General features: G+C 48.5%; 1 protein-coding gene across 2 annotated transcripts in view; it reads right to left on the bottom strand.

The window, feature by feature from the left end:
* Positions 1-2,206: 2,206 nt before the first annotated feature.
* TIE1 (tyrosine kinase with immunoglobulin like and EGF like domains 1) overlaps positions 2,207-24,920 on the bottom strand; it is a 30,627-nt gene continuing 7,913 nt past the window's right edge. The window contains exons 7-23 of one of the 2 annotated variants that reach the window (XM_074221648.1): positions 24,729-24,857; positions 24,348-24,493; positions 23,003-23,147; positions 15,832-15,990; positions 15,514-15,651; positions 15,091-15,387; positions 14,701-14,988; positions 14,405-14,595; positions 10,734-10,944; positions 10,350-10,460; positions 10,069-10,259; positions 7,824-7,937; positions 7,611-7,681; positions 6,842-6,882; positions 6,524-6,620; positions 5,878-5,977; positions 2,207-2,647 (exon numbers count right to left, since the gene is read on the bottom strand). In XM_074221648.1, the coding sequence (XP_074077749.1) occupies positions 2,576-2,647; positions 5,878-5,977; positions 6,524-6,620; positions 6,842-6,882; positions 7,611-7,681; positions 7,824-7,937; positions 10,069-10,259; positions 10,350-10,460; positions 10,734-10,944; positions 14,405-14,595; positions 14,701-14,988; positions 15,091-15,387; positions 15,514-15,651; positions 15,832-15,990; positions 23,003-23,147; positions 24,348-24,493; positions 24,729-24,857 (2,501 nt within the window). In that variant the 3' untranslated portion in view covers positions 2,207-2,575. The remainder of the gene's footprint in view (positions 2,648-5,877; positions 5,978-6,523; positions 6,621-6,841; positions 6,883-7,610; positions 7,682-7,823; positions 7,938-10,068; positions 10,260-10,349; positions 10,461-10,733; positions 10,945-14,404; positions 14,596-14,700; positions 14,989-15,090; positions 15,388-15,513; positions 15,652-15,831; positions 15,991-23,002; positions 23,148-24,347; positions 24,494-24,728; positions 24,858-24,920) is intronic. The other variant, XM_074221649.1, reaches the window with a different exon arrangement.

Here is a 24,920-nt window from a genome sequence, read left to right on the forward strand (position 1 = left end):
ATTATTTTATAGAGGAGGAACCTGAGATAATCAGAGGTTAAATGACTTACCTAAGGTCACTTAGCTAGTAATTATCTCAGGTCAGCTACGAACTCTATCTATTTTGCTTTCCAACTGGGAGGGGCCCAGAATCCTTCTCCCACATCGCTCTAATGCTGCTAGTCCCTTGGAGATGTTGACCATCTACTTGACCTCTCCTGGTCACATATTAGGAACCTGGGGCTCCCTCTCATACCTCTAACCCATTTATCACTCTCGGGACACTGATGATAAACCTTCTTGGAGCTGAGCCCTTCCCACCCAGTTGGTTGCCTTGGGAGAACCATCACCAAAGGTGATGATGGTGGTGAAATGGCAAAGAAACTAATTTAGCTTTGATACTAGGAAAAGCTTCCTAGAAATCAGGGCTTTCTGAAGGTAGAAGGGATTGCTTCAGGAGGAGTTAGGTGCATTTTCTTTGGTAAGCAAAGACAAGGGGACTATTTGTTGAGTCTAGAGAGGATGATTGTGTTATTGGAATAACCTTCTGGGGGAGATCTCCTAGCCTCAGTGTCTCCTCTTTCTCATCTCTTTCCCATAACTGCCAAAGGGATTTTCCTAAAGCATAGGTCTCACCAGCTCTCATGTCTGGCACTTCAGTGGCTCCCTCTTACCCTAGCATCCCATACACACCCTTCTGACTTGGGTGCCAGCCCCACCTTCCGAGACTTATCATATTGTCTCCTTCCTTCTCCCCATCACATTTTTTTGGTTTCAGCCCAGCTTACTCATTCCCACATCTGGCACAGACAGCCTTTCCTGTCCTTGGCCCATAGTAGGTGCTTAATAATACCCCTCAAAAAGTCCCTCAAGGCCCATCTCTCATGACTTCTCCAGCTAGGAGCCTTTCTGGATTTTTTTTTAGCTGTCAATGCTCTCCCCCCTGCATTTTTTGCAAAGCAATGGGTTGAGTGACTTGCCCAAGACCACACAGCTAAGTAATGATTGTCTGAGGCAGTGTGTATATATGTGTGTGTGTGTGTGTGTGTGTGTGTGTGTGTACACAATTTTAATGTATCTATCTTTAGCTATGTTATACATTATACAATATAATAAAAATAAAAAATTAAATTAAAATATTTTCTATATTGTCTATATGTCTATGAGCATGTGTTTATAGGTCTATATACATATACATGCATATGTTCTGGTATGCACAGTTCTTTGAGGGTAGGCCCCATTGTTACTTGTCTTTGGGAACCCATTAGGAAGTGTCTGGTAAGGGGAAACATCTACTCAATGCTGGTTGGGTTGGATTGGCCTGGAATGTGTCTCTCCAACTCTAAATGGAAACCATTTTCTTCCTTGGTCATCAATAGCAACATCTAGCCTTTTCCCTTTGTTCTGGATTCTTGTTTCTTTTGCAGTGGTGAAGCATCTCCTTCTCAGAGATACCTTCCCTTCCCTCCAGGCAGTTGTTCCCCCTTGGTACTCCCCCTCCTGTCTTTCTGACTGCTGTCTGATTGCCCGTCCTCAGTTTCCTTTGCTGGCTCTTCATCACAAAGGACCACTATCCTTCCCCCTCACTGTGAGGTTCATTCAAGGCTCCCTGCTGGACCATCCAGTCCTCTTGATATACTCTCTCACTTAGCCAACTCCTTGCCATGGGTTGCTGTTCCCTTTCCTGGGCAGGTGACTGTACTTTTAATGACTATCTGGTCATCTCCACTTAGAATGCCTTCCCTTCTAAGCCCAGCCCTCCTCCAAGCCTCCCTCCCTCTCTTTACCATCAGTCCAGTCATCCAGGATTGCTATTTTGGAGTCACCTTGGACTGTTGACTCCCTCACTTCCTCTTCCACCCATCTAGTCAGTTGTCAGATCTAGACTATTCTACATCCTCAACATCCATCTCCCTCCATGGCTATCACTCCAGTTCAGGCCCTCACCACCTCTACCTGGACCACTGTAACCTCAGATTCTTTTCTCCTCTCTGCCCCATCCTCCATTAATTCTAAATTAATTTTCTTGGTCTGATGTAGGGGAGAACATGATCCAGGAGGATGACAATGTGAGGCAGAGCCCAATTTCTAGTCCCAGGAGTCCTGGTAGCTTCCCTGGCTTCATATCTGACTCATCTAACCTTCCTGCCCTGCCCACCCCACCTCCAATCCTTGGGTAAGGCCAGCTTGCCCAAGGTCAGAGAGAAAAAATCCATCACAGCAAGTCTTTGAGACAGAACCAAATATTTTATTGGCCTTATTTGCCCCAATGAGGGCAAAGGAGTGGGAAGGCCTATATGGGGAAGGAGTAACTACAGTCAGGGAGGATTGCTTACTGGAAGGGATGGGTAGTAATAACCCAATGGAGGAGGAGTCACTACCCTGGGAGGTAGGAACTGTCCAGGGCTGGAATGAGGATCCTTGCGCCAGCATCTGTACCCCCTTCTCTTTGCCAAACTAAAATTATGATTCACTGAGTTTGTTTGGTCTGAGATCATAGGGGCTTTGTGGGCTCAAGCTGAAGGAGATCAACTTGCATGCACCTGTCCACCGGGGGCTGAAGGGCCAGTAGGGAGGCCAGAGCCACCACACACTTTCAGGCCTCCTCGGCCGTGGCATCAATGCCTGCGTAGGTGAAGTTTTCAAACAGTGCCATGTTCACATAGGCCTGGGAGGGAGGGAGAGAAAGAGAGGTGAGTGTTGGCATCAGAGGGTCGCCCCAGAGCCATCCTCTAGGAGATAATCCTCCTCCCATCCCCTCCTAACAATTTACATTTTCTATATGTCTCCGGATCCTTGCCAACCCCAGATTCCGCAACAGGAATTTGTCATAGAAAACCCAGTTTTCTGGGGATGGGGACAGAGGCTAGGAGGAGACACCTGGAGAAGACTCAGAGTTTTGGAGAATACTTGTTATGTCTGACCGGGTTTCAAGTAAGACATTCAACAGTTTCTTATAAAGCTCTTGGGGAGAAGATGATGACATGTGGGTTAGATGAAAGGAGGGTCAGATGGAGTGAGAGCTAGGTGAATAACCAGATGTGGTTCTCTGATGGGCTCAGTGACAACTTGGGGAGAGGGCACCAGGCAAGGCCGGGGATCTGTGCTTGACCTTGGGCCAGTCAGCACTTTTATCAGTGACTTGGCTAAAAGTGTAGATGGCAGGCTCATCTAGTTTGCAAAAGAGTTTGAGGTGGGAAGAGAGCTGACACTCTGAGTGTCAGTGACTGATAGGCTTCAGAATAGGCCTGGATCTCCAGAGCCAAAATTAAAGGGATGAATGTCAACTCCTCCTCCATCTTGGATAAAGGACTGGGAAACAACTAAGCAGTTCACACGTAGGACCTGAGGGCTTCTAAGGATAATAAACCTGTTAGGAGATTTTGTGTGTGTGTGTGTGTGTGTGTGTGTGTGTGTGTGTGTGTGTGTGTGTGTGTTCCCATTCTGATGTAAATAACACAGAACTATAGAATTTGAGAACTGGAAGGGATATCAGCACAACTTCAACACCAAAGGAATCTTCCCCCACCTGTAGGTATTGTAATATCTCTGCTTGATGAGTCCTAAGGATAGGAAGTTCACCACTTTTTTTCCTCCCTCCCTCCCTTCCTTCCTTCCTCCTCCTTTTTTCTTTCTTTCTTTCTTTCTTTCTTTCTTTCTTTCTTTCTTTCTTTCTTTCTTTCTTTCTTTCTTTCTTTCTCTCCTTCCCTTCCACCCTTGTGAGAATTTTGTAGTGGTTTCCCAGTGTCCTGGGTCTGAATCCTGGCTTTACCACTACTAGCAGATGACCTTGTCACTTCCTCCCCCACCCCCAGTTTTTTCATCTGGAAAATGAAGACGTTGGTGGGGATTATCCCTAGTACCTTCTAAAGAGAGGGTCATGTGAAAGGGATGGAGGGCTATGTCCACAGGGACATAGGCAGGCTGAGGCTGGCCAGCTTAGTGAAAAGGGAGATAGGTGGCCACAGACTCCTCCTGGAGATGATGGACAGCAGGTCTCAAGTTGCTCAGACACTCAGTTCAGTCAGAATGGGAATACCCCAAACTAAACGGAACAAGGAGAGCTATCCAGGTGATCTTAATAATACCAGGAAAATGTCCAAGGTCTGCCTCCTGTTGCCACCCCCAACATAAAAATCAATGGAGGAGAGTGGCACAGACATTCCTTTTGAGAGGACCTGCATAAGGGCCCTGGAGCTGATCAGAAAAGCCCTCCTGAGGTTAGGAGAGTCAGGGTGGGCTCTGAGACCTTCCCCCACCAGGATCCTGTGGAAGAGGAGGTGGTAATGGCCTGGCTGGCCTGGTCTCTTGCCTGGATGGGCAACAGAACAGCTGCTAGGACTGTTGGCAAGCCAAAGCTCCAAAGCAATGCCAGATCAAGGCCCCACGTGGCTCCTGCTTCTTGTCCAGCTTCTTTCACTGGTCTTTATTTCTCTTGAGACCTTCCCCTGATCCTCAGCATTTCTAGTTCTTCAAGATCTGAAAAGCACTCTACCAGTGTTAGCTTCTATGATCCTCACAACAACTCTGATTAGTAGGTGCTATTATCAATCTTATTTTACAGAGGAGGAAACTGAGGCAGGCAGACATTACCTGACTTGCTCAGGGTCACCCAACTATAAGTATCTGAGGCAGGATTTGAACTCATGTCTTCCAAACTCCAAGTCCAGGATTCTATTCAATACATAACTTTCTGTCTCTTCTCTCTTCTGGTCTCAGTGTTCACCTTGCAAGGTCTAGCCTTGATTATCCTTGAGTCCCATTTTTTTCCCCAAACTAAATTCATCCCCCTTCCCCAAATCTACCTCTCCTAATTCCCTGAGTCCTGTTAGGAAGCCCATTCAGCTTCCCAGTCACCCTTGTCTCTCTCCTTTCCCTCCAGGAGGCCCTGGAGAAGACAGACTCCTGGTTCATCTTCCTCTGTTCCCCGTATCTTCCACTTTTGTGACTTGGACTTCCACCTAAGCCAGGCTCTCCTTTCTCTTCCCTAGAACTGCAGACTCTCAGAGCTAGAAGAGAAGGCAGCAGTCCCTTCACCAGTGTGCCTTGGTGGCACTCTCTGAGACACCCCAGATGGAATTCTTCCCGTGTCACTCATCCTCATGCATAACTCTGCAATATCTATTACAAAAAACATCAACTTCTGATCTTGACATGGCTTCTCCAAGCTATAAGGCCTAGCCTACAACCCTTCCCTCTTCTCATATTCCTCACTTTTGCCTAGGTTGTGTTCCAGTCAAAACAGGCTGCTTTGCCTGTAGTTCTGGTGTTCTTTTCTCCCACCTCCATACCTGAATTGGATCCTTCAAGGCCACCCTCCACTGTCATCTCAGCTTATGGAACCCCCTCCAACTCAGAAGGTGCTCCTTTCTCCTTGCTTCCCCCATCCTGCTCTGAGCATCTTTCTCCTCCTTCTCTAAGACATCAGAGTCTCTCAGTCTGGAGCAAAGGGCCCAGCTTCCAAGAAGAACTGAATAAAGGGAATATGGTTGAGTATGGAAATGACCAAAGAGGGCCTGCTGCAGCCTCAGCTGCCATGACGCCAGTCTTGGAAGATTGTTGTCCCTTAACCTTTTGATTTTTTTTAACCCCATTCTGCTCATTTGCTTCTATTCTGGGCTATCTATCACAGGGCTAAGGGCCCCAATGAGGATGGGACAGAAGGGGAAGAGCTCAGAACCCAAAGCCTGGGACCTGGAACCCAGAGCTCAGAGCCTAAAGTTTGTGTCCTGTTCTCCAGGACAGAGGGAGGCCAAGAAAGATAGGATGTCAGCAAAGTCGTCCTGGGGCCTGGCAACAGGGATGGGGGTTAGTTTGGAGGGGAGGGGGTGATACTGAAAGAGAAAAGGGTCTTCTGGGAGCTGGCCTCCCCTCCTGCAGTCAGCCAGATGTTCTCACCTTTCTGGCTTCTAACATGCGGCCAAGCTGTACGGAGATCTGCGCAAAGGGTGGCCTTTCATATGGTCGATCCCTCCAACACTGGCGCATCAGCTCATACCTACAGGGTGGGGGTCACTAACATCAGACCGGAGGTGGGAATATGGACCCCCAGGACTAGGGTGTGAATATGTGGGTAAATGTGAAGCATCACTTATCCTCAGGTTGGAGGTTTGGTGGGAGGTTACTGGCTCTCAGATCTGGGGAGTGGGGAAACATTGACAGTCAGGCCCTGAGGCCGGGGTGGGGCGGGGAGTCTCAGGTCTAGGAGATGAGAAATTATAGACCTTTGGGCCCTAAAAGGGGCTCACCAGATAGCTCCATAGATGGGGAATCATTAATTTCAAGGCCTGGTGTGTGTGAGGGTGAGGTATCATGGGCCATGAGTTTGGACAGTATGTCTCTGCTCTTGAGGCCTGTTGGTGGTGGTGGGGGAGTGACACTGCCTCAGTCTGAGGAGACCCTCAAGACCCAGACAATTTTCAGACTTGAGGAGTGGCACAATTCTGATTTTCAGTCTTGCTAAAGTAAGACTTTGCCAACACTCAGTCCTAAGGGCCCCGGGGCCCTCAAGGGTGTTGGCAAGAAGGGGCAGGGCCTCACATACACTTCATCATCACAATTTCGAGGTTGCTCCATCCGGTAACCCTGGGGCAGCTTCTCATAGAGTTCAGCACATGTCATTCCACAGTATGGAGTGCCCCCTGCAAGAGGAGGCCTGGCTAAGGCAGGGCAGGGGCTGATGAGGGGAGATTCAAGTAGGGAATGGGTAAAACGGATGGGGTCATTCAGGGAGATGTGACTGAACTGGAAATGGCTTTCCATGAAAATGGATAGGGTTGGGATCCATTGAGTTTGGGATGGAGATGGGAGGGTTGGGGTGATAATGGGGAACATGACTAGGGAGAAGGGACAGGGGATTTACCAAGGCTAACGATCTCCCAGAGCAAGACCCCAAAGGACCAACTGCAAAGAGAAGAGAGTAGTGTTGTTAAGCCTTGGTGAGTCAGGGTGGCCACCCGTACACTCCTCCCTCATTGACTCATCCTCTCTCCCTTTCCAGAACACCAGCTGGGACTCACTGGGGCCAGACCCAGCTTGATGGACAACAATGTCATAGTGTCCCCTAACAACAATATATTGGATGATGTAACAATAAAGTCCTCTTTCCTCCAGGGAAGGGAGGAGGCTGCTACTAGGAGATGGGGGCAAGAGGAACGGCACCATTGAGCAAGATAGACAATATCCCCTAACCCCAGGCCAGGTTCCCCAGATCCTCCATTGGCTCTCCATTCTTTGCCATTCCTTCAACCCCCAGTGTCTCCCTGAATGTCTTCCTAGTTTGATCCAAAGGTGTCTGCTAGGCTGAGCCCTCAGTCTAGGTTCTGTTGGGAAGTCTATCCCCCATGACATTCACTAGACCCCTAGAGTTCAGGAAGATGTTTCAGGCCCCCCCCCCCCAGATCTATCTGGTACCCTTCTGTTTCATGCTCCTTAAACCCATCCTTCATCTCTTCTCCTCTCCCTCACTCTACCACCCCATCACCCCCCTTCTCTACCCCATCCCATCACCCCTCCTCCTCTCCTTACACCTACCCTTTCTCCTCATCACCTTTCTCCATTCCTAGCCTATCACCCCTTTTCTCCCCAGACCCCATATTCTAGATTGACCTTAATACCCCTTTCTCACTCACACATCACTCTTGGTGGTGTAGACACTGTAGTTCAGGGACTCAATTGCCATCCAGCGTACAGGGAGTCGACCCTGAGACCAAAGAGAAACAAAGTAAGAGTGTTAGGGCCACATGGAGGGCAGGAGGGAGGGAATAATAATAAATGGGATTTGGGACTGGGGTGTGGAGGCTTGTGGGGTTGCTGAGGACTGTTATGAGTAGCCCCAGACTCACCATCGTCTTCTTCACATAGACCTCCTCCCCTCGGGACAGGCCAAAGTCTGCAATTTTGGAGGCCAGATTCTCTCCAACAAGCACATTCCTGGCTGCCAGATCCCTGTGGATGAACTTCAGAGGACATGGGGGCATTGTGGGTCCAGGGTTGAGAGCAGATGGACTCAGGGAGTGGTGTGGGTACAGGGCAAGGGGGCATTGTGAGTCCAGAGCTGAGAGCAGATGTAAAGGTCGATGTGTGAAGGACATGGGGCCACTGTGGGCCTAGAGGTGAAAAGAGGAGGGTACGGGGCATCTAACAGGTTCAAGGAAGGGGGACACTGCTGACAGGTATGAGGGCAGAGGGCACAGGTCATGAAGTTTACTGAGCATCTAGAAGGCCTTGTAGTAGGGACATTGTGGCTCCAGAGATGAAAGGAGGTTGTACAAGGTGGAATGTGGCCATAGAACAAGGCAGAGGGCTTGGGCTGGGCACAGAGCTCATGGAGACGGCAGGTCATGGGCATGCCAGGGGGTCTGCTCCAACCACAGAGTAAGTTGGATCCTAGGGGAGGGGGGCTAGCTTAGCACAGAGTCCATCTCCTACAAAGCATATCTGGGGCATCAATTATAGGTGAGAAAGATTCTTTTTTTTTTGGGAAGGGCATAGTTTTGACTTCCCTAGGAAATGCAGACTATCTGGATGTGGACAAATAGCCTTAGGCCTCTGATCCCAAAGCTTCTCCAGCCTCCTGGGTTCGGGTGGGTGGCTGGGAAAGGGGAACCTGGATACAGGGGCAGGGCTGCACTGCTTCGAGGAGCACAAAGCTAATAAAGAAATGAGCTCATCACAATTCAGGGAAGACTCAGCAGAGGATGAACAGATGTTTGTTGAGTTTGCCATGGGAAGGGGAAGGAAGGAATTCCTTTTGGGGAAACTAGATGTTTCCAATTCTGTGAATCTCTGATCTTGTCCAAATTCTTTTACTTCACAGATGAGGAAACTGAGGTCCAGGGAGATGAGACTGATCCAAGATTATAAGAGGGGAGAGGTGAACCCCCTGGTCTTTTCTCTCCAAATTCAGTGCTCTCCATGTTAGATCACCTTGCCTCATTGCCTCAGGTCTCAGACCATTTCTGGGTGGAGAATTATCAGACCAGCCAGGCTAGCCAGGCCCTTTCTAAAAGAGAGTTCATTCCCAGGTCCTGGGAAATGACTTGGGAAGACCCTGTCCCATTCCAGAGGCCACTGCAAATGGTGAAGGTCATGCTTAAGACATTCAATTTAGATGTCCAATAGGCAGTTAGTTTTACAATAGGATTGATGATCAGGAGAGAGGTTAGGGCTGAATATATAGAACTGGGAATCCTTTACAGGGATGACAATGGAACCCATAAGAGCCACTGAGATTACCAAAGGAATGAGTACAGAGAGAGAAAAACAGAGAAAAGCCTTGGGGGAGAAACAAGAGAGAAGTATCTTGAAAACTTGGAGAAGATTTGATCCCAGAGGAAAGGGTGATCAATAGCATCACAGGCTGCAAAGAAGTAGAAAAGGGTGAAGACTGGAAAAAGACTATTAGATTTGATCAGTGGTGATTTAGGGGAGCTCCTGACTTCTCTCAGCTCCTCAGCTGCCAGGGCTATCTCCCTCTGGAGTCACCTTCCAACTATTCCATTCTTAACTCAAACATTGTCTCTCCTTAGAATGTGAATCCTTAGAAGGCTTTTTTTTTCATATCCTTAGGGCTTAGTTCCTGGCAGAGAGCCAAGGTTTTTTGTTTTTTGCAAGGCAACAGAGTTAAGTGACTTGCTCAAGTTGATACAGCAAGTAGCAATCTGAGGTCAAATTTGAACTCAGGTCCTCCTGACTCCAGGGCAAGTGTTTATCTACTGTGCCACCATGTTGCTCCCCTATGCACTTCTAGAGGCAGTATGAAAGAGAAGGGAGGGGCTGCCTGCTGGAGCCCTTACCCTTGGACTTCCCAGATGGAGGAATGGAATAAGACTAGAGGGAGCCAGGGAAAAAAGGGGAGATGAGATCCTTCCCGGGGCAAGAGTTTAGCCATTAGAAGAGAAAAGGAAGAAGGAAGACAAGATATGAGCAAGAGGTTCCTCCTGGGCTGGGGATCTGGACCATATCACAGCATGTTTCCGATATACAGTAGGGACTAAATAAATGCTGGCCACTTAACTAATCTGCCTAGCTTTCCTCTTAGCTCACCCAGCTCCACCCCCTCTTTCCCCATCTCCCCAAGGACTGCACCTGCTTCTCACTCAGGTACTGCATGCCCTTGGACACATCACTGGCAAAGCGCAGCAGCTGCTGGGAAGTGAGTGTGGAGGCTGTGCCATGCTCATGGGCAAAGGCAGGGTCAGTCTCCAGCACTCGGCTTTTTCGAAGGAAGTCCAGAAGGTTCCCGTAGGGAGCGTACTCGATGGCGATGTACAGGTACCCTGGGGGTGGTGAAGGTGGAGGCCTGTCAGATCAGAATCAGGAGTGATTCTGGGGTCAGGGGTCAGGGGGCCGGGGGAGGAGGGTCTCACCTCGGTTCTCACAGGCTCCCAGCAGATTGATGATATTTGGGTGGTGTCCGAGCTTACACAGCACCTCCAGTTCTCCAGCAAAGTCCCGGTGGTCATTCTCTGAGGCGAACTCTGGAGCCAGTGGGAGTCAGTATCAGAGTCAAGTTGACCACTGGGCCCCAGGATTGGGATGAAACATGGACTTTGGATTCGGTAGATTGGGGTTTGATTAAATGGGGGTGGAGGTGTATGGGTCAGAATGGAGGCAGGGGATTTGGATTACAGCTGGGCAGTTGGGGTCAGGGGGTCAAGGGTCAGAGCTGTGGTAGAAGCTCAGGGGTCAGGGCTTGCCATATTAGAATTAGAATGGACTTTGGAGACTGGAGGCTGGGACAGGATTGGAACCTTTCAGCATCTTCACAGCTGCATTCATCTGGAGCCCATCCTTCCTGATCATGGCTCGAAGGACCTGGCCGAAGTTACCCTCCCCGATGAGGTCCTCAAAGGTAATGTCTTCCCACTCCAGGACCGGGTAGCTCAGAGGCTCCGGCTGTGGCTTCGGACGACGGGTCAAGGTCAGTGTCCCAGAGCTGAACTGTAGGACGGTCTCTTCTCCCTTGTGAGGACAGAATAGACCATCACCTGAGGTAATGAAAAATAGGGACAGCACCCAGCCTTCATCCCGAGCTATTGGCAGATAAGGGCTCATGGGTTCAGCAACGTGTGAACATGGAGAGAGAAACAATACTGCCAGACACATTGCCCTACATGCAGAGATATAGGTTAATGTAGAGTCACAGTGTCTTGGGGCCATTGGTTCCTGAACAAGAATTGCCATATCTCATACCTCCAGGAAGCTAAGTCCTTTAGCTCCTAAGGTGGCCCTTTCCATGCTGGGACAGCTCTCTGCATTAGGACCTTCTTTGTGCCTTTTTGCAGAGTACCCCCTACTGTTCCCCATGAAGAAACAGGTTGAGCTCCTTTCCAGATTAGTTCTTCACACATATCTCATTGTCTCCCCCAAGATTCTCTTCTCCAAGGTAGAATGCTCAGTTTCCACAACTGATCCTCAAGGATACGGGCTCCACCCTGATTGCTCTCCTCTAGACACCCCCCACCCCAGGTCACCAATGGTCGTCTTCTGGACTAGTTCCCAGAACCGGACGTGATGTCACAAGACCCCAGTTGAGATTTAATCAGATCAGGACAAGATGGAGCTATTACCTCCTCCCTCTTGAACAGAATGCTTCTCAACATGGCCTATCCTTCCATTTGCTTTCTAATTTCCCACTTATATTGAGTTCACAATTCCCTTAAACCTTTGGGTAATTTTCAGCTTTGTGTTATCAGCAAGATTAATGAATGTACCAAATCCATGGTACAAATGTTCAACTGACCCCTGGGACCATCCATTAGACATCCTAAGTTGATAATGGTTTATTGATGGCTTAGTTTTTAAGTTCAACTGGTCAACTGCTTTTGAATCCACCTTATTGCCCAAATCCCTCCACAAAACAACATGAGATACTTTATCAAAAACCTTGCTAAAATCCAGAGATGAGGGCAACTGGGTGGCACAGTGGATGGTGCACCGGTCCTGAAGTCAAGTTACTTAGTTCACATTTGGCCTCAGACACTTAATATTTACCTAGCTGTGTGACCTTGGATAAGTCACTTAACCCCATTGCCTTATAAAAACAAAAACAAAAAATCCAGGGAAGATCTTATCTTCACCATCACCTCCATCCATCCTCCTGGGGCTGCTGCCAGGAAGGGAAACATGGCTAGACTAGTATGGCTGTTCATTGAAAAGCATTCTGGCTCTTTGTGGTCCCCACTTTCCTTTCTGCAGGCAAGCATGGGATCAGAGATAGAAATGGAACAGTCCTTTGCAATCATCCTTCCAATCTGCCTCCTCATTTATAGATATTCATTAGCTCTCATTTTTATCATCCAATTTAGAATTTAGCAAAGAATAGGAGCCAAGCTCACTGCCTGGAGAAGCAGACTCTAGGTGCTCCCTGGCTTGGTATATTCCAGTGGCTCCCCGCCCCCATTTCCAGCATCAAATACAAACTTCTCTGTTTGGCACTTAACGTCCTTTGCAACTAGGCCCCTTCCTGCTTTTCCGGTCGTATGCTTCTCTCCCCCCCTCCCATCCATGGTCCAGTCCAAATGGTTTCTCTGCTACTCACTTGTGAACCCTTAGCTTTCCCTTGAAGCTGCCCTTGCCGGTACCCCAACCCTTTGGAGGAGTTCCTCCACAGTCCAGTAGTCTAACTCTTTACTCCGCCACCTTGGCTGTATCACCCATCTTATTCCCTCCACCTCCTCTCTGTCCCTTGTTGGATTCCTCACAATGCCTGGTGCTGACCCAAGGCCTTGAATTTTCTCATGCTTCCCCCTCAGCTCACAACACTCCCCCCCCCGAGCTTGACCAGCAAAGTGCTCATCTGTCCTTCAAGACCCTGATCAAATGTGAGCTCCTCCAAGAAACCTTCCCTTATCCTTGTGCCCCAATCTGAGCAGTAGCTTCTTTCCTCCCAGCATTACTTTCTGTATTACCTAAGGCTGTATCTGTGTCCCCAGAAGAATGACCTTCCCAAAGGCAGGAACGATTTGCAGTCTTAACAACCACAACATCATAGAACTCCAAAATTTGCAAATATCTCAGTCTTCATAATGACTTGGGAGGTGGATGCTATTAGTATCCCCATTTATAACTGAGGAAGCTGAGGCAGGGAACAGCAAAGTGACTTTCCTGGGATCACACAACTCTTCTTGAGTTCAAGCATAGGACTCTCTGGAGTCACCTAGTGGTCCCTGCCCCTCTAATCTGGCCACTAAACAGCTAGATGTGATCCTTTCCCAGTTTCCAGCTCTGAGATGGACCCAGAATAGGTCTTACTGGCTCACCTTTATCCCTAACAATGGCAGTCTCTCAAGGTTCTGACCTGTTGGGCCCTCTTCTCCTCTCTCTCACTTTGACATTTCGACTTTCCCAGTTCCCCTGGATGCAATGATCACTCTTGAATAGATGAGGTCTGGATTTCTCTTGTAAACCTCAGCCTCTCCCATGAGCCTCAGTCCCATATCACCATCTACTCCCTGGACATCTCCACCTGGATGTTCCCAGATCCACCTCTTCTGAAATTTCCTAGAATTGTTGACCTTCGGTCTCTCTCGGTGACGCAGGTTTTACTACAAAAGGGTCCTCCTGGATCTCTCTCATCCACTCTGCTGTCAAATCTCTTCTACAACATCACTCCATCCATCTCCTGCCTCTAGCCACATGATTGTGGTCCAGACTCATCTGGGGAACACACTCCTTCACCTTCTCATGCACAGGACCCTGAGCTTCCTTCCAGGCCCAGCTCGGCTGCGTAGTTCTTGCCAAGGTCATCTCTCTCCTTGAATGACTTTCTGTCTCTGTGTCTAAGCTGTGCTCCCCCACTCCTACACCATCTCTAAAGTAGGTAGAAGAAGCCTTTATGAAGGGCTTATTCCATGACAGGCCCTATGCTAAGCACTGAGAGTAGAAATGAAAAAGACAGTGAGCTTATGTTCTAATAGGGTAAGGTGACACAAAAAAGAGTTAGAAGGGGGTGAACTCTTTGAAGACGAGGACTCCTTTTGGTTATGATTCTTATGTGCAGGGTCTTACACAGTGATGGCCTGGCCTGACCTTGGTGGAGGGTCTATAGCCCACCTCTCACACTACCTGGCAGAAGGCTAAAGTGAAGGGGAAAGAACCTCAGAACCTGAGGCAGAGGGCCCACCAGACTTGAGAAGGACCTCTAGGGCTGAGAGGTCCTTGTCTCAGGTCTGGTCCAGTCTGGCACCCCCACCTCTGGGAATCCCAGTCTTCCCCTTTCTGACATCCCTTGACAGACAGAGCCCCCTCATAAGGGCTGGAGGGCACAGCCCCAATTCCATAAGGACAGACAGACCCACTGGGATGGACAGACACAGATGAGAGAGGCAGCAGCAGGTCAAGCCATGAAGAGACGCAAACATTCATCCACCCACACACATACTGCTGTCTGGAGCCCCAGGCTAGAGCCCAGGCCACTGACCGAGCCGGACTGGTATGTGAAGGTCCGTCTTCGATGGAGGCAGCTTTTGCGGATACAGACTAGGGCCAGCAGCGCAGCCAGAATGGTGAGACATGTGGCTGACACGGAGCCCACGACCGCCAGCACCAGCTGCTGGTCCAGGTCAGGGTTTGTCATTCTGCTCTTCTGGGCCGGGCTCTCACTCTTCAGTCCTGGGAAGAAGGAGGCAAGGAGGGAGATGACGAGAGACTGGTCAGGTCACAGATGGCTCCCCCCCTCCATGGCTTCCTCTAGAGAAGGATCTCCTCTCCCCTTACCATTATCCAGCGTAGTCTCTTCTACTACTTCACTCCAATCTCCCGGGCCCTGAGCGCTGGCTCGAACCCGGAAATGGTAGCATGTGCTGGCATTGAGACTCTGGATGATGGTGCTCTCCTCATTTCCTTCTGTGTCTATCCATAATGGCTCCCCAGAGCCCCCGACAGCCTGCAGCTCCACAATGTACTTGGCAATGGTTCCGGCTGGAGCCTCTGGACGCTGCCAGGTCAGTTGGATTGAAGAGTCTGACAAGGCCTCAGCTCGGAGCAACCTTGGAGCTGGGGGACCTGGGGAAGGAAAGCAGACCACTGGTGTCCTCCAGGCCTTCCCACATTCCCACTCCCTCCCAGTATGAGCCCTCCCTTCCCCTCCATCCAGTGTCCCTGTACCAGTGGGGGGCAGTTGCACACGTGTTGCTGGGGAAGTGGGGCCCAGGTGTGAACAATGGTAGAGTCGCACTTCCAGCTGGTAGAAGATGCCGGGCACGAGGCCGTTCAGTTTAGCAGTACGGGCCTGGGGGGAGGTGACATTCTTGCGCAGTTCCTGACCCCGGATTGGGTCCCACAGTTGTAATAGAAAACCATCCCCCACCAGGGGACCAGGCACAGTAGGCAAGGACCAGGTCACTTGAAGACAGTCCGGGGTCTCCACATGCCAGTCCTCCAGTCGGGGTCGCAATGTGGGCTCTGCAGCCAGAGGGCAGCATTAGGCAGACTAGGGCCAAGGGTCAAAGGAGGGAAAAAGGGCTACAGCGTTCATCAGTCAGGTGTCTACCCCACCCTCACTCCCCCAGGGATGGACAGGAATCTCACCAAGGCAGTCAGTGGCCATGATGGAGGGTGGCCCCCAGGCTCCCTCACCCCCCTCTCCTGGGCGGCTCAACTGCACCAGAACACTGTATTCTGTCTGAGGTCGGAGGTTCATCAGTGTCACGTTCTCACTGGGGTCCACTGCCGAGAAGGAAAGTCCCAGGGGTCAAAAAAGTAAGAAGGAAATGCAGGGAGAACATGGAGGGTTCCCATCGACCAGGATGAACCTTCCTTTGACACCTCCCCCTGGCCCAGAGCCAATGCCTTTTTCCTCGCTCTTCTTGTTCTCCCTTGATTCCCCTTGCCCCTTTGCTCACTCACCCACAATTGTGGACCAGGCTGCAGAGCTGTCCTGAGGCCGGTAGCATAGGCGCACTGATGAGATGGGCCCATCCCCTGAGAATGGCACCAATGGAGAGACCACAAGTTGACGACTGAGGCGAGCCAGGAGCCTGGGTGGGTCCTTGGGCACTGGAGGAACTAGGAGAGGGGAATGCATTATATGAAGATGAGTGCTTTGTAGGGTTTACAGACTAATAGAAAGGAGAGAGCCAACCCTAGGCTAGAGAGGTGCCTTCCTGCTCCCAGTGCCCATTGAAGGCAGGGGTGGTCCCTGAAACATGGGAAAGGCCATGATCACAGGTCTAGAGCTGAGGGTGGAGGTTCACAGCTCTTGACAACCTACTTCTGGGGTGGCATTGGGTATAATATATGCACATGCCCACATGCCTCAGTTTCCTCATCAATAAAATGAGGAAAATAGATGCCTTCCTGCTTTGGATCCCCAAATCTGTGAGACTTTAAGATCATACCATAGGGAGATGTGAGATCCCCAAATAGGACAGTGCAGGAGATGGAAAGAGGTGGTGTGTAGGCCAGACAGCTGGCTTCTGTTCCCCACTCCCAGGGGGATCTTTTTTTTTTTAGTTTTTTTTTTTGCAAGGCAATGGAGTTAAGTGGCTTGCCCAAGGCCACACAGCTAGGTAATTATCAAGTGTCTGAGACTGGATTTGAGCTCAGGTACTCCTGACTCTAGGGCTGGTGTTCTATCCACTGTACCACCTAGCTGCCCCCTCCCAGGGGGATCTTGAAGATAATAGGATTCCATAATTGGAAGTCAGCCTTAAATATTGTATCTGGTCTTCCTGAAGCCAGCTTCAGAATCCTTCCAAATGACCCTCTTAACCTGTGCCCATACACCTCACGACCTTATGCAGCAGTCCCCTTCACTGTGGGACAGCTCCATTGTATCCCCCCACCCAATAACAGGTTTAAATCTCTCTTTGTTTCTTCTACCCATGACTCTGAATTCTGTCTTTGGGACAGAGCAGAACAAAAGGTAAGCATGTGCCAATCACTGCCCCATGCCCACTCCTCACATTCTTGAATGGATCTTTTCATGCCATGGACCTCCATGGAAGTTCCATAGCTGATAAGGGAGATAGGAAGCCAAGTGGCCTGCCTTCTTAGCTTGCTCCACATGCCCAGCCAGGGCAGGGCAATCTTTTGACTGTTGTCAGAATCTGCAACACTGATGCAGGCCTCCTCCTCTCCGCCTGAGTCTCCCATCCAACGACCTCCCCCAACTCCTCAGAGAGCGCTAACCTCCAATTTAGCTCCAGGCCAGATCTCTTCTATAGCCCAACACCCCTCTTCACCATTTCCCAGCCCCAGCCCTGCTCTAGCATCTGAGGAAGAGATGGCCAATGCCAGCCCTCTCCTAGTGCCCTTGATCCCAGGCCTTCCTGTTTCCTCCAGGGAATTGCTGTCTCCATCATGCCTTCTCACATGGATGTGCAATCTCCCCTTAACCACTGGCTCCTTTCCTACTGTCCATTAATAAGCCTGGGACCTGACTTCCCCTCAAGCTTTTGTCCCCATTGAATGGGGCCTTCCCACTCGGTGCCTCCATTTCCTCACCTCCCTGTTACCTTTCTGGCTTCCTAGTTTTCTGCCAGACTCCAGGGTCACTGTTAAATTCAATAGTCTCTTCTCAATCCTGCTCCCTCAAATCTCATTGCACACTGAGCTGCCTCTCCATGGACCAACATGTTCTGTTGGCCTTAACAGTTCTTGCCTCCTCTTTCTTAGACCATTCATTTTGGTGACCAGTATCCTGCTCCCTCATGTCTCCCTAGGGCCCTGACCTGAGTCACCATCTCTATATCTTCTCATTTCTTCTTTCTACAAAGGACTCTGTCATCTGGGCCCCCTTCTTTCTGCAGATCTCCACTACCAGGATCTATGGGTGCTCTCTACCTAGATGTCTGCTTGGCATTTCTCATCCGTTCCAAAATGAAACTCATATTCCCCTCAAGCTGACCCCTCCTCCATCATTCCTTATGGCTAAGGTTGAGGACAGACCACGGCCTGCACCTGGTAAAAGTCTTCAGTAGCTCCCAGGATGTATCAAGTGAAACAAAGAGCACTTTACATTTATCTCATTGGATTCTCACAACCACCATAGTATTCAGCTGCTATTATCATCCCTATTTACAGTGGGGGAAACCAAGGTGGATAGAAGTTAGGTGATTTGCTCAGGGTCACTAGCTAGTGTCTGAGGGCCACTTTGAACTCAGATGTTCCTGACTGAAAAACCCGTAACTCTATCCACTGCACCCCTTGAGTTGTCTGAGTGACAAAGGAGTTGGGTGAGGCAAAACATACACACAACTACAATAAAAGAGCATAGGATAGATTATGTGGAAAAACCAATTGGTGCTGGCCACTGATGAGATGGAGAGAGGATGAGAGGGAAAGGAATGCTCTGACTTTTGAGTTTAGGTGCCCTGGAATGAGAGAAGGGAAAGTAGTAGTTTTGGGAGCTGATGGTGAGTTGCTTGGGGCAGGATGAGTCTGAGGTACCAGATATGGCAGCTAGGTGGCATAGAAGCTGTGACTCCCTGGGCAAGTCACTTAACATCTTTTCTATCTCAATTTCCTCAACTAAAATGGAACTAGAATAATCCCTATCTACCAGAGATGCTGTGAAGATCAAATGAGATGATATTTCATGGAAACAAGGTAAGAAGCTAGGAATTAATAATTTGAAAACACTTTGAAAACTATTTGAAAAAATAGGCACTTAATATTTCCTTGTTCCTCTTCCTGATTCAGAATATCCAAGGAGAAATTTGGGAGTGATCCTTCAAAGAGAGGACATCAAAAATGGGACTCAACCTGGATATCCTTTTCAGGGAGATAATAATATAAGCCCTAGGGCAGATAAGATTGCTAATTGAAAGATAAAAGCCAAGGGAAATGCCTTGGGAGAGTAGTGATGGTGTTGTATTGGAGGCAGACAGAGGAAGAGCTGAAAAAGAGAAATCAGGAAAAGTAGAAAAGGATAGGGGAGGAAAGGGAAGGAGGAGAGAAGGAAGGGGGGAGAGAATCAGAAGGTGTAGGCAGCCTAATAGAGGTTGCTGAAATTGAAGTTTGAGGAAAGCTACTGGCCTTGGTGCTATCTGTTTTACTTTGTTTAGTTGATTTTCAGTTGTGTCCGACTCTTTGTGATCCCATTTAGGTTTTTTTTTTTTTAGGTTTTTGCAAGGCAATGGGGTTAAGTGGCTTGCCCAAGGCCACACAGCTAGGTCATTATTAAGTGTCTGAGACCTGATTTGAACCCAGGTACTCCTGACTCCAAGGTCGGTGCTTTATCCACTACACCACCTAGCTGCCCCTTAGGCTTTTCTTGACAGAGATATTGGAGTGGTTTATTTCCTTCTTTAGTTTTTCAGATGTAGAAACTGAGGCATAGGGTTAAGTGACTTGTCCAGGGTCACACTGAAGTAAGATTTGAACTTAAGGAGTCTTCCTGACTCCTGGCTCAGTACTCTATCCAGTGAACCACTTAGCTGTCCATCTGAATGACTAGTATCTAAAACAGAACTTTCAGTAGAGTGAGACCAGAAACCAAAATATGAGAAGAATGAAGTCAGCACAAGGACTTAAGTCTGATCTTATTGGCATCACTTAAGATTTGATGGTATGAAACCCTTGACTGGACCAGATATGTATGCCTTATTAAGAAGACAGGATAGGGAAAAGAGGATAGGGAATTGTATGCTAAGATGAAATAGTCACCTAAGGAAATGCAGAATCAAAGGGGGGAAAGATGGTTAAGAATATTTGGATGAAGGTCCTCAGAGAAGCATAAATGAAAAACCTAGTAACTAGACAGAGAAAATAGTTGAGGAATTTGGGAAACAGATCAGAAGCCTAAGGAGGAAGGACAGTGTTATGATGAGTGACTTCAATTATCCAGTTATCTATTGGATTTATCTTTTTATGACAAAAGCAGATTCTGAGATAGAACAAATGAAGGACTCTATGGATCTGGAGAAAAGGATATTGTTGGAACCATGATAGAATTTCTTTTTTTTTTTTAGATTTTTTTTCAAGGCAATGGGGTTAAGTGGCTTGCCCAAGGCCACACAGCTAGGTAATTATTAAGTGTCTGAGGTCAGATTTAAACCCAGGTACTCCTGACTCCAAGGCCGGTGCTCTATTCACTGTGCCACCTAGCCGCCCCTAGAATTTCAGAATTAAGGAGATCATGGAATCATTGCAGTATTTGTGAATATGAAGAAAATAATGAGCAAAAAAGGATTGGTCATAGACTGGAGTTAGACCAGGATAGTCACTGACAAAAGAGAGAAAACAGAATTGCTCAGTTCTAGTTTTATTTCTTTTTTTCTCTGCAAAGAAAAAAAGACCTTTAGATTGCAAGTGCAGCTCTAACAAACTAAGAAAGGAGATGGTAAGAGCTGCCTTGAATGAAATCAAGTCCATTGGCCTGGATGAATGACACCCTTGGGTCCTAAAAGAATTGGCAGGGGGACGGCAGAGCCACCCTCAATGATACCTAGAAGATGATGAACAGGAGAGGCACCACGATACTGGAGAAAGACAAATGTCTTGGTTTTCAAGAAAGGGAAATTTTGATTCCTGAGAACATTTTAGTTTCATTAAAGAGGTTAATGTGGATCTAGAAAAGGAAGCGGTGATCACAAAGAGCCAGCCTAGCTTCATCAAAAATGGGTCATACTTAACTTCCCTCATTCCCTTTTTTTGGTTCAAGGTCACTAAGCCATTGGAAGGAGTGTTTGACTATACTATTCTTGTGGGAAAGATGATGAGATGGGAAAAAAGAGAGAAAATGAGAGGGTTGGACTGGTTGACTTTTTTTTTTAGTTTAGTTTTTTTTTTTTTGCAAGGCAAATGGGGTTAAGTGGCTTGCCCAAGACCACAGGACTAGGTAATTATTAAGTGTCTGAGACCAGATTTGAACCCAGGTACTCCTGACTCCAGGGCCAGTGCTTTATCCACTGTGCCACCTAGCTGCCCCCTGACTGGTTGACTTCTAAGGTTTGTTCTGGGCAGCTGGTTGATACCATAGTGCATAAAGTGCTAAGCCTGGATTCAGGAAGACTCTGTGAGTTCAAATCCAGCCTCAAATCCTTCCCAGCTGTGTGACCCTGGGTAAGTACTTCACCCTGTTTGCCTCCATGCCTTATGTGTAAAATGAGAAGGAGAAAGAAATGGCAAACCAATTTAGTATCTTTGCCAAGAAAATTCCAAATGGGATCAAGAAAAGAGGGACACAACCAAACAACAGCGAAGCTCTAGATTCCATGAGGACAAGATTAGAATACAAATACAGCTACATTTAAAAAGCATTTCATAGTCTGATGTCACCTTGGCAAGCTGTCCCTAGTGGAGTCCCAGGGATCTATGCTGCTCCCTTTACCACTGAACATTGTTATCAGTTGGTAGGCTTATGCTATTTGTAGCTGATATCAAGCTGGGAATGATAGCTAATACAGACCTGGGCTCCAAAAATCAATTAAAAAGGCTAGAGAATTGGGCTGAATTGAATAAGATAACAATATCCAAGAGAAATATTGTAAAGCCTCACACAGGTTCAAGATATCAACTGCAAAAGAGTCCTCTGGGGGACGCATGGTAATGATGCCATTGCTCTGAAAAAGATCTGGGAGTTTTAGCTGACCACAAGCCCAGCGTAAGTCCTAATGGGATATAGTATCCAAAGATAGCTGATGCAAAGGTAAGCTTTCTTTAAGAGAGGCAGAGTAGGTAGGAATCAGGAGGCAGCTGCACCTCTTCTGTCCTGGCCAGATTACACTGAAATTTTATGTTTGGTTCTGGGTACTATAATTGAGTGGTATCGGTGACTTGGTGATTGGCCAAGGATGATAGCCAGGCTGGGGTCTGGGGTTGTTTAGCCAGAGAAAAGGTTCAGGGGTGGCTAGGTGGCGCAGTGGATAAAGCACCGGCCCTGGAGTCAGGAGTATCTGGGTTCAAATCCGGTCTCAGACACTTAATAATTACCTAGCCGTGTGGTCTTGGGCAAGCCACTTAACCCCATTGCCTTGTAAAAAAACCTAAAAAAAAGGGAGATTCAAGGTTCATGAGAACTCTCTCCAACTGTTTTAAGGGATGTCCTGTGGGGACATCCTACTTTATTTCAGTCTAGTGTCCATCTCATGAAATGGAGAGCTTAGGAATGAAGGAAGCTCATTTGCTGTGGAAGAAGGGACCCAGACCCAATGGACATGGACCTGGGGAGGGGGGAGGCCTGAATTGGACAAGAACAAGAGATGATGTGGAGAAGGAATTCCACTTTGGAGGGTACCATGGAATAAGTCAGCTAAACAAGTATTCATTAAACACCTCTGTAGTGGCAGCTAGATGGTACAGTGTATAGAATGCTGGGCCTGGAGTTAGGAAGACTTGAGTTTGAATTTTTACTTGCTAGCTGTGTACCCTTGGGCAAGGTACTTTAAGCTCTGTTTGTCTCAATGTACTCAACTATAAATAATAGTGCCTACTTTCTAGGGTGGTTGGGAGGATCAAATGAATAATATTTATAAAGCAGTTACCATCACTTAGTGGGTATTTCCTAAATGGTTGTTTCCCTCCTTCCTATGGGTCAAGGACCAGGTTTAGGAGTCTGAGGAGGTGGCCAGGCTCAGTTCATTGGAGGCCCACAGGGGATTGGGCTTAAACTGTATTTTGGAAGCCAGGTGAATCCCCTAAAAGAGATCTAGGTGGGAGAAGCAACCCCTGAATGTGACTCAGCTGACAGAATCAGACTGGAAAATGAGATACACTGGGAAGTGAACAAACTGCTCAGGGCAAGGTTGGGGCTAGAGATAGGGGGGGAACAGACTAGCTAGAAGAAATGGGTGGGATACCTCTTTTAGCCATGGGGACTGGGGATAGGACCAAACTGTGCTGGGGAAGAACCTAGTTCTGGCAGATGCCAGATTCTAGGATCCCTGGTACCTTAGCTCCTTGATCTCATTTTCCCCAACTTTTCCTTATCACATTCTCTGGCTCTGCTAAACAAGAGAGCCCAGTCCCAGGGCTTTCTGACCTCATCCCTGACCCTTCCTGATGCCATTCCTCCATCTCGGACCCCTGGATCGTATTCTCTTTCCATCCCTCAGATACTCCCAGATCTCCTAACCTTTGATGTTGACCTTGAAGTGCCGGCTGTCCTGCCCCCCGGATGTGGATACTCGACACTCCCACAGGCCACTGTCCGCAAGGCTCACAGGTGGCACCTGGAACTCAGAAGTGGTCTTGTCTATTTCCATGATCGCCTTTGATGGCTGTGGATGGTGAACAGGGAGCTTGGTTAGTGCAGATCCAGAGACTGACATGGACATGGGCAGGTTAAGAGCCCACATCCATGGAGAGGCAGCAAGGGAGCATAGAGGGCTGGGAGACCAGACTGAAGTCCTACCTTTGATGATTTCTAGGTGTGACCTTGGGCAGGTCACCTGTAAAATGGGGATGCACATGTGCTTGTAGTGCCTCCATCACCAGGTGGTAGAGAAATGAAACCCTGGATATAAAGCACCATAAAGGTGTTGATTGTTCCTATTCCACATGTTTGTACACACTTTTCATGTAAGAGTCTATGTAAAAGTTCACAGGATTATAGGTGATCTGGGCTAGCTCATTTTATGAAGGAGAGAATGGAGGAAGCTGTGTGTTGTGTGTATGTGTGTGAGAGAGACAGAGACAAACAGAAACAGATTAAAAAAAGGCAGGGGGGTGACTAGGTGGTGCAGTGGATAAAGCACCGGCCCTGGAGTTAGGAGTACCTGGGTTCAAATCCGGTCTCAGACACTTAATAATTACCTAGTTGTGTGGCCTTGGGCAAGCCACTTAACCCCACTGCCTTGCAAAAACCTAAAAAAAAAAAAAAAGACAGAGACAGGCAGAGAGACAAAAACCAAGACAGAAGCAGAGAGATAGAAAGAAGAAAGCCAGAGGGAGAGAGAGAGGGACAGAGATTCAGAGAGAAACAGGGAAAAAGATGGAGACAGAAAAGCAGAAAAAGGCAGAGAGGGAAAGATAAAGAGGAGGGAGCAAGAGAAATAGAAACAGAGAGGAAAGAGAAAAGCAGAGACAGAGAGAAATAGTAAGAGAGACAGAAATAGAGGAAAGAGTCAGAGAGGCAGAGTGAGAGTGAGAGAAAGGAAGGAGCTTTGGGCCAATATATTTGCTGGGATGGGGACTTGGGCTGAGGGCAAAATGCTCCCTGAGGCCAGTCAAGGGCTGCTCAGAAGATAATAAAGAGGTCACTAGGTCACAGGACTAGAGTATCATTATAACTGTAAGGTCCTGGCTTCCCCCTTCTTTTACAGATGAGCAGTGGACATCCAAGGAGGATTTGGGTGGAGGCCCCTCTGCCTCTAGTCACCGCCCAGAGCTCTTTCCACTCTCTGGGGTCAGAGTGGAACAAGGATGAAGCCAATGGGCAAGGTTAAAGGTCAGCCAGTGTAGTCACCAGAGGCACTGACCATAAAGACTGTGTTGTCGGGTCTTCGCAGCTCCATGCTGCCCCGTACAGGGGAGGGGTTCCCTGTGGCTGCACAGCTGACCACAGGCATGGCTCCCACGTTGAAGTCCAGCTCCGAGGCCATGTTCACGATCTTTGGGATTCGGTCTAGGAGGAGGGTGGAGATACTCATGTGTGTGTATATGTAAACCTGTATGTAGCTTCTCAGGGACACATGAGGGGGCAGATGGGTTAGTGGGCAGCCTATGCCTGTCCAAAGACTTTGGCTAAGGTGGAACCAGGGCGTGTAGCCCCCGTGCCCCCAGGAGCTCCCCTGCTCTGCCCTGGGCCCTCCCCCACCCCGGCCCTCCCCACTCTTTACAAGCTAAGCCTTCCCCCAGACCTGATTTCTCGCAGTGTTCTCCATGCCATCCTGAGGGGCAGACACAGCCACTGAAGCGGTCACAGGTTCCTCCATTCTGGCATCGACACTGCAGGTAACAGGAGGCCCCAAACCAGCCAGGGGCACAGGCTAGAGGGAAGAGAGGGCACAGGTAGGAAAATGGGAGAACATTAGCTAAAGAGACAGAAGGGA

Source organism: Macrotis lagotis, chromosome 2 (assembly GCF_037893015.1).
Source record: "Macrotis lagotis isolate mMagLag1 chromosome 2, bilby.v1.9.chrom.fasta, whole genome shotgun sequence".
Taxonomy (NCBI): Eukaryota; Metazoa; Chordata; class Mammalia; order Peramelemorphia; family Peramelidae; genus Macrotis; species Macrotis lagotis.